The following is an 11695-nucleotide window of genomic DNA, read 5'->3' on the forward strand; positions in this document are numbered from 1 at the left end:
GGGGCACGGCAGCGGCTGGCGTGCTTTGAGGGACAAGGGAGCAGAGTCGTGTGATGATGGCCCTGCAGCCACGGACGCTGGCATCTGTACCTCTGGCTGCTGCATCCCAGGACCCGCACCACAGCTGTGCCGGCCTGGCTCCTGGCAGCACATGCAGCGACTCACCCAGCAAGTGAGCCCAGAGCAGCCCTGGCCGGGCAGGGGCTTTCGAAGCAGCGGCACATCCGCGCTGCACGTGCCGGTGGTCCCGCAGGCGGGCTCAAGGGAGGTTGGTGTCACGGGGGGCAGAGCCGCTCGTCCACCTCGGGGAGGTGGTCACAGGGTGCCACGGGAGTGACCGCAGGTCCTTCTTTGCAGATGACTCCTCGTCAGAGAGCTGCAGCGGGAATGGCTCCTCCACCCTGAACCCCTCCACCTCCAGCAGCACGCAGGGCGACAGCGCCTTTCCCGAAATGAACGGAAATGGCACGGCGGCCCCCATGGACTTCACCACCTCCGCCGATGACCAGCCCATCAACCTCTGCGACAAGCTCGCGCCTGCCCACGTCACCCCTTCCTACCAGTCGGACAGCTGCAGCGCTGACGGGCTGCGCAGCAGGGTCAAGTACGCGGTGAAGACAACGGCAGAGGTATGGCCCGCGCTGCGGGCGGCTGCTGCTGGGGCTGGGCGAGACGGGACGGCTGCACATCCCTGGCTGGAGCTGGGCATGGAGCACGGCATGCTGGGAGCAACCGCACGTGAGGCTTCCCAGGCCAGGCAGAGACACGGCTCCTGCCCCCACGCTGGGAAAGCGCAGAGTGGGGGCAGCAGGGCTGAGAGCCTTTCCCTTGTAGGAAGGGAAGGACGGACGAGCGCTGCACTCACCCGCCACTGCTGCGGTAGAGCAGCTCTGCCTGGCCGTGCTCCAGCCTCCAGGCTGCTGCTGCTCAGCAGAAATCAGCCCGAGTGCCGAGCGAGTGGTTGGCAGAGGGAGGGCGAGGGATGGTTTGAGAGAGCCAGGGGCATCCCCCACACCCCACCTCCCAGAGCTGAGGATCTGCAGTGGGCTCACCTTACAGCTGTGCTGCTCCCACCGTGCAAGGAGGAGCCTGTTCCTGGTGGGTCCGGGCAGCATTTTGCATGAGGTCGGGCAGAGCCACGGCCCCCACCAGCCAGAGCTGCGTAGCCTGCACTTTGGGCCATCACAGGCTCCCTGCGGCCACCGTGTCCTCCTTGCCCCAAGCAGGCAGGACCTGGTGCTCAGGGGAGTCCAGCCGGGAGTTCATCTCAGGTTGCAGGGGGACATGAGGAAAGGGGACAGAAGCAGTGAGCCAAGGAGAAAGGGCTTTTTCCTAGTGACCCTGGGCAGGGGCGGGCAGGCGAGGGCTGCTCACGGTAACCCCTGTCTCCTCTTAGTCCCCTCCATACAGCTCCGGCAGCTATGACTCCATCAAGACAGAGGTCAGCGGCTGCCCCGAGGACCTGACCGTTGGCAGGGCCCCCACGGCCGATGAAGATGATGATGACCATGATGACCACGAAGACAACGATAAGATAAATGACTCGGAGGGGATGGACCCAGAGAGGCTAAAGGCCTTCAATGTAAGGAGAGCGCCACGGGGAGGGTGAGCCCGCCTGCCTCTTGTCTCGGTGTTCCCACCGTCTGTCTTCTCCTTTGCAGATGTTCGTGCGCCTTTTCGTGGACGAGAACCTGGACCGGATGGTTCCCATCTCCAAGCAGCCCAAGGAGAAGATCCAGGCCATCATCGAGTCCTGCAGCCGGCAGTTTCCCGAGTTCCAGGAGCGGGCACGCAAGCGTATCCGCACCTACCTCAAGTCCTGCCGCCGCATGAAGAAGAACGGGATGGAGATGGTGAGCGGCCACCCCGCTGCCCTGCTGCTCACCACCGCTCCTGGGCCAGAAGGTCCCTGAGCACCTTCTCTGCTTGTGTCTCTGCAGACCAGGCCCACGCCGCCGCACCTGACCTCAGCCATGGCAGAGAACATCCTGGCCGCCGCCTGCGAGAGCGAAACGCGGAAAGCAGCCAAGAGGATGCGGCTGGAGATCTACCAGACCTCCCAGGTATGTTGCATGCGGCTGGAGGTGGGCAAGGGATGGAGCCGACAGCATCCCGTGGCAGGGCGGGGAAAAGGAGAGATGTTTCTGAGCAATTTGGTAAAGCATTTTAAAAAGTCTTTCTAAAAGTCAGAGGGCTGCAGAACAGGGCCCTGTGGTGTGTCCTAAGACTCAGGCCAGCAGGGCTGGGGATGCTGGTTTGGGCTGGCAATGCTGTAGCCGCAGGAAACCAGGCGTCCCTGCACCGTCCCTTGCACCGGCCGCAGAGGACAGCTGGGCTCCTTTCTGGACTATGTCTGTGTTTCCCTCGTGCAGGATGAACCAATTGCTCTAGACAAGCAACACTCCAGAGACTCCACAGCCATCACCCACTCCTCCTATTCACTGCCAGCTTCATCTTACTCCCAAGACCCAGTCTACATCAATGGAAGCCTGAACTACAGCTACCGTGGCTACGGGTCCCTGGGGGGCAGCCTGCAGCCGCCTGCCTCCCTCCAGACAGGCAACCACAGTAACGGTAAGTGGTCGCACGCTGCACCAGGGTCCATGGTGGCACAGGGAGCCCACCCAGGCAGCGTGCCGCGGGCTCCCCAATATCCTGCACTACGCGGCTGAGCTGGTCACTGGAGGGGAGGCAGGGGCTGCTCCCATGGCTCACGCCAAGCCCAGTCACAGCAGCACCTCTCCTGCCGCCGCACAGAGCTGCTCCAAAGGCCCCTCTTCTGCCTGTCTACTCAGCTTGCCTCATCAGTGGATGGTTAATTGTTGAACTGAACTTGGAAGGACAGTCTAGGTGGCACTGGTGGAGGGAAGGAGTGTCACTTAAAAAAAAAGAGAATCTCTGCCAGCTATTAATTATTAACAGGAGCGGGTGCCTATCGCTGCCCTGATCTTGTTGCTGGTATGAGCTGTTCCTTTCCCAGCCTGCACTGGCTGCTCTCGGAGACAGGGATGGGGATGGGGACAGGGCTGGTGAAGTTCAGGGTCTCTACAGCAGTGCCCGGGGCACAGCCAGCGTCCTGCCGCAGGTCAGGAGGGTGATGAGGGGCTGGGGGGGCTGCATGGGACAGGACTGAGGCTGCAGGGTGGGAAGGCAGAAGGAGAGCGCAGGTGAGGCTTGAGGGGTCGGCTGGGCGAGGAGCAAGTGAACAGAGCGGAGTAGCCTGGGGCTGAGCAGGGCACCTGGGGAGATGCCGTGGTACCTGGTGACTCCCTGGCACCCAGGAGAGAGAGGTGTGGGATGGGGCAAAGGCTCTCCCCTTGGGCAGCAGCCCTCTCTCTGGCTGTGTCCTCCCGGCAGCGGTGGCACGACAGGCTGGAGCCCGCCCTGGTCCTCGGCTGCCTTCACTTGCCCCGGTGTGCTCTGGGCTCCTGCCCTGCCCCTGCCCACCCCGAGGGGAGTGAGGATTTGGAAGGATGTGATTTCCGGAGCCCTGAGAGATGCCTGTCTGGGATTAACTCTTATCATCCCTTCCTAATGCTTCTTAACCCTGAATAAAGATCCCGCCCCGGCCTCCAGCTGCTGAGACCTAATCCTTGCAGCCGCTGAGGAGGCAGCAATGGTTCCTCCCCAGAGCAGCACAGGCACCCCTGGCCCCCCACACTGCCCTGCACCCTCCTTTCACCCAGCCCAGCCGTGAGTGCTGGCTCCTTGATGTGGACAGCAAACATGCAGAAATGTCTCAGAACAGCCCCAGTGAGCGCCTGCCCCAGGAGGAGCAGACAGGCCCCGCATGTAGCACACAGCAGCAGCACACAGCAGCACCTTGCTTCTTTCTAATGGATTTTTTTAAACCTCTGCTTTGCAATTATTTTTTGCCCTTTGCCCAAGCTCTTGCCGAGTCCTTTAGAGGTAAGAGTGTGCTGCTATAGCGCTGGCAAGGAGTGCTGCAAGGAGCTGCGCCTTCTCCCTCTGTGAGCAGAAAGCCTGCAGGGGTTTGCTGCCCAGAAGTGTCTTCTCCCTCCATCCCCCACCTGAGGCGATTCTTGCTCAAACCTGCATCCCCACTCCCAGCCACTTCCCCCTTGGTGAGCCAGGAAACGGGCTCCGTTTACTGCTGCCTTTTCTGTCCAGTGAAATTGCTTTCGCTTGAGAGCCTCCTCCTCCTCCTCCTCCTCCCCTTCGCAGCACTGATTAGCCTGGCATGGAAGTCCTCTGCTGGTGCCACTCCTCCCACAGCATTTGCTGCTCCAGCATTGCTTTCCTTGGATGCTTTCCTTCGTACCCCGACGCAATGCGCTCCCCTCCCTGCCTCCAGCCAACAGCAGGACCCACCTGGGCTCTGGTGGCTGCCGAACTCTCCTGTCCTGGTTTGCAAACCGCTGCAGCATCCAGTCCCTGCTCCATCTTCCTGCGTGTCCCACCGCAGCAGTGTCAGGCCACCCAGCGGGAGCTCAGCCCTCTTGAAGCCTTTCTCCAGCACCACCAACTGCTCCATCAGCCTGCAATGCTCCAGCCCACAGCCAGGGGATTAATTAGTTCAGTGTCTTCTCTTTCTCCTTACCCCTAGGCTGCAGCCTCGCCTGCCTCCTCTCCCTAACTAGTATCACATCTCTAGTACACGTCTTTCCTCTTCTCTCCATTTCTAGGTGATTGTGTGGTTCTTGCACCTTGCTTGGCTTCTCTTACTTAGTCCAATGCAAAGCTGAATCCAGTTTTTCCCCGTCTTTACCTGGCTGCGTCACTCCTCAAGCTGTGTACCAGCTTCCCTGCCAAAGTCTTCCACACACAGCCACCCAAACCAGGCTGCACACCTGTGCATGTGATTGTGCACACAGATCTGCAGACAGCCATCGCAGTGGCTGACAGTGTTCCCTGGGTCTCGGAGAACTTGATAATTTCGTGACTTTTTGCAGGTTTAAGATCTGTATTGAGATGGGAGGGTTTGTGAGCCAGGGGCAGCTGTGTGTCCTGTTCTGCAGAAGACAGGCGTGCGTACGTGGCCAAAAATCACGTGCACTAGAGGTGGAGCAGAGATGGACTTAGGAGAAAGAATTATCCCTGCCCATCAGGCAGATCATAAATTTTGCAGGACTTCATTTCATTTACAGACTAAGCCATAGAAATGTGCAGCCTAGGAAGACCATTTAGACCGCCCCAACCTGATATGTAAGGCTGAGCATGTAACCGTGTTGGTGCCTGGGGGGCTGTGCGAGACCCCGAGCAGGGCACGTCTCCTCCTCGCCATGGAGCACAGCCCGGCCCCACGTGGGCACAAACACCATGTAGTTATCCAGCGCTGAACCAGGGAATTGCACCCCATGCAGGATGTTACTCTCCATGTGCAGAGGAGAAAACAGAACCTGGAAGATGATTTTGATGGGGCAGGTACCCCTCAGGTGCCAGTTTAGCTCCTGGCAGGGCACGGCCACAGACCCTCCCTTCACAGAGCAGATGGGACAGGCTGCAGGACGGGATTTTTGTCATGTTGACTCTGAAGTCTCTTTCCTTGTGGCTGTTGTAGAGGCAGTGGCTGGCTGGTGCGGGAGCTGGGGCTTCTCACGTTGTCCGGGGCACCACACTTTGCAGGGACCTTCCTGCTGGTGCAGAGGTCCAGGAGCGGCAGCTCCCACTGGGGATCTTGTCCTGGCAGGACGGACACGGGCAAGGCTGCTCTGCCTGAGCTTCCCTCTCGCTTTTCCTTGGCAGGTCCGACCGATCTCAGCATGAAAGGTGGGGCCTCCAGCACGGCCCCCTCCAACAGCACCAGCAGGGGAATGCAGGCTGCCCAGCTCAGCCCCACGGAGATCAGCGCAGTGCGGCAGCTGATCGCCGGCTACCGAGAGTCGGCGGCGTTTCTGCTTCGATCTGCAGACGAACTGGAAAACCTCATTTTACAGCAGAACTGACTCCCTGTGTCTGCATCGCTCCTCTGTCGAGAAGACAATTTATACCTGCTAGAAAGAGGCTCCCAGCGGTGTCCTGCTCAGGACCACCATCGTCCTCCCGTGAAGCGGCGGGTACATGTAGTTTTAGAAGGTGGAATCCAAAAGACCTGTTTTCTTTTACACTCCAAGCACCTGGGACTTCAGGCACAAGGACACATTTTTGAACCGTACCAACACCTGTGCGTCCAGCCGACCAGAAGCCAAACCTGTGGCTTGGAAGGATGTGGGACTTTCAAGGGCAGAAGGGAGCCTGGGGAGGTTTGGGGCTGCAGATGTATTTAGAATAACCTTTGTGGACCCAAATGTTAGATACCCATCCCCAGATAATTTCCAAGTCTTAGGTGAGCTGAATCACATATTTATTGAGAAATGGACCCTCCTCTCCCCTTAGTAATTTATTTTTCTGAAAATGGATTCTTTTGAGTTTGTACAGATTGCCAGTTTTTTGTCTGTCTGATCAGAAGGAATTTATTCCTGTGAAATAACACATTCCATATCACTACACTACTAATTTCCAGGCAGCTCTGCCTGTTTCTCTGGGGAGCCCTTGTCCCACAGGGAGCAAGTTTGCCATTCAGCCCTAGACTTTGAGGCTACTCAGCCTCCAGTAAGCGTAGGTGGCAGTTGAACAACGGAGCAAGCAAGCGTCCTGCTTAGACCTTCGTTCTAAGCGGTCCCATAGCAGCAGTGGGGTCTAAATCTCCCGCAGAGACTCGGCAAGCTCGGCAGACCTCCAGCTAGAAGGACGTCTCGCACTCATTTAAGTCATTGCAGATAAGAGAAGGAAGGAAAGAAATACCTGAGAAACACTGTCTTGCGGTCACCATCCGTACTCTACCTCACACTCCATTGTGGGCTTCTTCCAGGCCTGGCCGAGCTGGTCCTGGGGGACGGTGAGTGTCGCAGACGCGTGGATCGCGCCGAGGAGGCTGGAACCGACCCGGCAGATCCAGCGGATCCGCCAGGGTCCTGCTGCTGGGCGGCAGCTCGCCCCCACCCCGCTGCGCCCGGCTGTTTGCTCCGGTCCGTGTGAAACCAGCCCTGGGGTAGCATCAGGAGAATAAACCGTTTAGGAACCGCATGGGTGTAAAGGCTAATGCCGGGTCTCTGCCTGAAAAGTGAGCTCAGTGCGGCAAGCCGCTCGCTCCACTGCAGAAGATAGAGACGGGCAACATTCAGCAGCAGAACTGACAAAAGTCCTCTCCAGGGCCCAGGATCCTCCTCCCCCCTCCCTGCTCACAGTCCTGGAACAAGCCCACAATTCCCAAAGTGTGGAAAAACCGTAGTCCGATGACCATTTTGCCCTGTTACCACCCCCCCGCCCCCAATAATGCACTTCGTTTTGCTCAGTGCAATACCTACTACCAGTGCTGCTAAACCCAGGGACTTCGCTCAGGCACAGAGATGCTGAGCCGAGCCAAGCAATGCAACGTGCTCTGGAGCCACGTAGAGCAGCAGAGACCAGCTGCCGGGGATCCCAGCTCCTCCTCGTGCCCCCACGCCGGCGCAGCTGCCCCCGCCCGGGCAGGAGTCCTCACCACGAGATATAAATCCGATAAGTGTAAACCCCTATACGCTCATTTTAAAGGTAGATACTTTCTCTCTTTGGAGCCAGCTTTTTTCTTCTTTTTCGGTCACTCTGAGCCGGCAGCGGACAGAGGCCGCTGCTCCCTGGGGGGCTGACGCCACTGGCCCGGGCTCGAGCTCGGTGGCAGCGGCTGGTCGCAGCCAGGAGCGGACCCGGGCAGTTTACTCAGTAGCCTTTATACCCAATTATACTCCCCACACACTGGAAGAGAAGCAAAACCTCTACCCTGCTCTTAGTCTCAGTAGAGAAAAAGCCAGCGGCTCCTGAGGACAGGCTTGCCTGGCCCGGCAGCAGAAGGGATTCACCGTTGCATTGACTGTTCTCCCCAAACCGTAAACTTTCCATAGCATTCGGAGAAAAGGGACCTAAGCCCTGGCCGTTCGGTGCAGTCGGGGTGTCCGTGCACAGACGAGGTGGTGGCTTGTTAGACCTGAGCCGATGCTGGAACCGGGAGCATCGCGGCCACCCCGAGGTGCCCTGGGCCGAGCGCCCCGTCCCCTCCCTGCCCGCGGCAGGCAGGAGAGCGGCGTGGGGGCCAGCCCGGGACACCAGCCCCCCCGAGCCAGGGTTCAGACTCACGTTTTCCCCAGCACTTCACAAGCCTGCTTGGTTTGTCCACTGCATCCTCCCATACTTGGAATTTATGTAAATATTTATTTTTGTGTGAATACCATGAAGTAACAAACCTTTGACAAAATATGTAACCACAGCCATTTGTGAAAGTCTTAACGTTAAGGAAGGAGAGGCAGAGACAATCGCTGTCCCGGAATTCTCTCTCTCTGCGATATCCCACCTGAGTCGGTGCCTCCCTCCCCGTCAGAGGCCATCGAGAACATTTAGCCATAAGTTTGCCATCCAGTTCACTGAAAAAGAGGTTACCCAGGGGCTTACGGACAGATCGCCATCAGCTACAGTTTGTTTAGTTTTATTTATGCAAGTTTTAGCTGTCGTTACCAGATCACCTTTGAACTTGTCTTAGCATGTATTGAAGTTTAGTAGCTCTTACACTTTGTTAAACTGCTGTAGAAGACAGATGAGGCTCATGGTTGCGTAGGAAGGTATCCAACAGTCTACCCTGTCCTAACAACTGATGTTCATAACTTGCAGCTGAATGGTACAGACTCAGATTTCCAAAGCCCCGGTGACAGCCACATCTGTGACAAGTTATGAAACAAATGGGATTGACTACGAACTTCTGTCAGGGATCTCTTTTTTTCTTTCTTCTTTCTTTCTTTTATTTTTTTTTTTCGGTGAGCCGCAGCTTTATAGTTTCTTTGGAGCAAGCTCCACAGACATCTCAGTGCTCTTCAGCTGATCCATGCTCAGTTGCGGCTCTTCTGTGCTCCAGGACTGTTTCACAGCCACATTCCTGCGCTCTCACTAGGCAGGACGGGGTCAGGAATCCCTAGTCTGGGTTCTCAACGAGAAGGAATGAGCAGGAGCAGAATACACCGGCTTTCCAGATATTCTGAGAGGTGGAAGGAGAATGCTGGGTTAGCAAATGGTCTGGATGTTCTTGGTTTTGTTTAAGAAAAGCTAATCACTGGTCGAGAAAATAGATTTTTTTTTTAATTTAATTTTATTTTATTTTAAACACAACCATCCTGCCCTGGATGTGCGGTTCCCATGACGGTGTTTCTACATGGGAGAGCGTTCCCGGGATTGCGAGCAGACGTAACTTGTACCTCCCCAATCCAAAGGGCCACTTCCCTCCCACGAGTGGCCATCGGATTTAGTACCAGTTCATGAAAAAAAATGCTGCTTTGAACTCAGAGGGTTAATATACTTTTGATTTGTAATTTTTTGTAAAACTTTTTACAAGGTAGCATAGTATTTCACCAGAATACCAACTACAATCCGTCCATGGTCTGATTTTTATATAATTTAGTGGTGCTTTAGAAACTTTTGTTTGGTTGTTTCGGAGCTGTACAGCTCAGTTCTTTGCCTGTATCTACCTAAGACCAATGTGAACCTTTGTATTTTTGCTCCTAATTTTGGACTCAGTGAAAGTGTACTGTTTACATGTACAGAACTCCCGGCCCCTGTGTGTTCTGCAAGACCTGCTGTTGAAGAGGAAGATGCACCTCACCCAGTTCGTCTGCTTAACCAAGCCACAGCTTCACTCACCCACCGACACACGCACCTACCCTAAGGAAGACCCCACAAAATCGAAACGCCCTTTAAGCAATTTTGGGTTTTGCACAAGCTATTGTATTTTTTTTTTTCCAGTAGTCGATTTACGGATTGGCTGCGATTCAAATTGAGAGCTGACCCGGAGCTCAGTTAACTGAAGCACCAGAACTCAAGCAGGCAGAGTCGCACAGTGCTGCCGTTTCACCATCCTCCTCCTGCCACCGAGGCGGGAGGGTGAAAGCTGCCGAGCTCAGTGTAGGGTTCAAACAATGCAGAAGAGCACTCGAGCCCAGGGGGCTTGCAGGGAAGCAGGGGGGAAACACTCATCAGCATAATTGGAAACATACTTTACCGAACCTGGTGAAATCGCCCAAGCTGGCTGCTGATTTCAGATTGAGAGGGTGGGAGCGTGTTCCCTCAGGAGGCGGGGGGCTCCGACACGAAGCAGAAGACAGCTCTTTGGAAAGTCGGTGCTTTCCTGAGGGCTCAGATAGAAAGCATATGGCACTTAATCCAGCTTTTAAGGTGACACTTTATTGCTTAATCAATTGATTCATTTTGAAATGATATTTTTGCAGATAGGCACCTATGCAACTTAATGTGGCTCTTAAGCAGATGAGCACTTCCTCCTCAACGAGCTTGATAAGAGTTATTTGTGTTATATACTGTGGATTTTTCCAGTAAATGTGGCTTAATATTTTAATTCTTAGAATGTGTGTCTATTATATATGTGATGCAACTTAATTCTGTTCTGTTTGTGGAATGATTAGCACAGGCCAACTCCCTGTTCCCCTCACTTAACAAAGACCAATGAGCTGTTAATCAAGCTGTTATCTCCATGGTATTACTTGCTAAATGCACTGATTTCATAAGTATGTGGAATCCTTTTTTTTTTTTTCTTTTGAATCTGTATATCATATATAAGACTGAATCTACTTAATAAACACTGTATAACAAAAAGGGCTTTCTCCTCCACTGTCGAGCACCGCTGGGTGCTGCTGGCACCGGGCGCTCTCCAGCCGCTGCCCCTCGCCCCGGCGCCAGCCCGCATTTGCTCCCCAGCCCCAGCCTACGCGCTGTGCGAGAGGTCGGTGCGATTGGTCACCAAAGCGGGATCTAAATTTAGGTGTTAAAGGAAAAAAACCATATCTTTCAATAATTTTGACATAAGCTGTGCTTTCCATTCCTTAACAGACAGCTGCGGGTACCATAGAGAGCAGCGTTAGCACTCACAAGTGGGGCTAGTCACAAATTTTATGCTTAACTTATATTTTGACAAAATTAATTTTGTGAAGTGTCTGTTTTTTGTGAAAAAAAAAAAAAAAAAAAGAAAAAAAAGAGTTTTCATTGAAGTTTGTGGAAAGTTCTCCCTCTCCCTCATGGAAAATACTGATTTTTCGTTACCAGCTTTATTCACTAAGTATAATAAATCTTTGCATCCATAAAATGTTTTATCTCAAAGCACTGTGTAGATAAAAATCTCCTGATTTGCATCAGTGGCTGGCTGACAGTCAGGAGGGCCCAGGAAAGATGAGTCAAATCGGTTTGCAGCTTTGGTGGAAGCGCTGCCTTTTGCTTTTCATACGGGTGCCTGCGATGCGGTGCGGGCAGGACCTGCCCCAGGTTTTGCTGCCGCAGCCTTCAGCAACAGCCAAAAGGACCCACCTGAACGTTGCGCTTGTAAATAGTCACCCGGGATAGCACGTCCCAAATGGGCCTTCTGTAATAATTAGTTAATGTGTGTGTGTACACAGAGCGAACGAGAGGGGTTTGTAGTGCACACAGGTAAAGCGTCTCCCGTGTGTCCCTGACGCAGTTGGGTTGAACACCATTAAGCCTCTGGATAAGCTTTGCCCCCAAATTTCAAACGGAGCAAGCCATGGGGATTAGCAGGGCTCAGTCGCACCAGCGTGCAAACCCGTTTTCGGTACCTTCGGAAATAGCTGCTGTTGCTTCCGCAGCTCCATGGTCATGGGTCTCTTGGCCGACTTGGGAAGTCCTCTCTGTCCGCAGCCGGCTCCATCGCGGA

General features: G+C 54.8%; 1 protein-coding gene across 1 annotated transcript in view; it reads left to right on the plus strand.

Annotated features, from left to right (window-relative positions):
- NOL4L (nucleolar protein 4-like) overlaps nt 1-6722 on the plus strand; it is a 43404-nt gene extending 36682 nt beyond the window's left edge. Inside the window, exons 5-12 of the mRNA XM_010569379.1 lie at nt 358-629; nt 1397-1582; nt 1662-1853; nt 1941-2063; nt 2373-2529; nt 4186-4218; nt 5707-6525; nt 6618-6722. Coding sequence (XP_010567681.1) covers nt 358-629; nt 1397-1582; nt 1662-1853; nt 1941-2063; nt 2373-2529; nt 4186-4218; nt 5707-5906 — 1163 coding nt within the window. The 3' untranslated portion in view covers nt 5907-6525; nt 6618-6722. The remainder of the gene's footprint in view (nt 1-357; nt 630-1396; nt 1583-1661; nt 1854-1940; nt 2064-2372; nt 2530-4185; nt 4219-5706; nt 6526-6617) is intronic.
- Nucleotides 6723-11695: the final 4973 nt, after the last annotated feature.

Source organism: Haliaeetus leucocephalus, unplaced genomic scaffold (assembly GCF_000737465.1).
Source record: "Haliaeetus leucocephalus isolate CR32 unplaced genomic scaffold, Haliaeetus_leucocephalus-4.0 Scaffold273, whole genome shotgun sequence".
In the NCBI taxonomy this organism is placed as follows: domain Eukaryota; kingdom Metazoa; phylum Chordata; class Aves; order Accipitriformes; family Accipitridae; genus Haliaeetus; species Haliaeetus leucocephalus.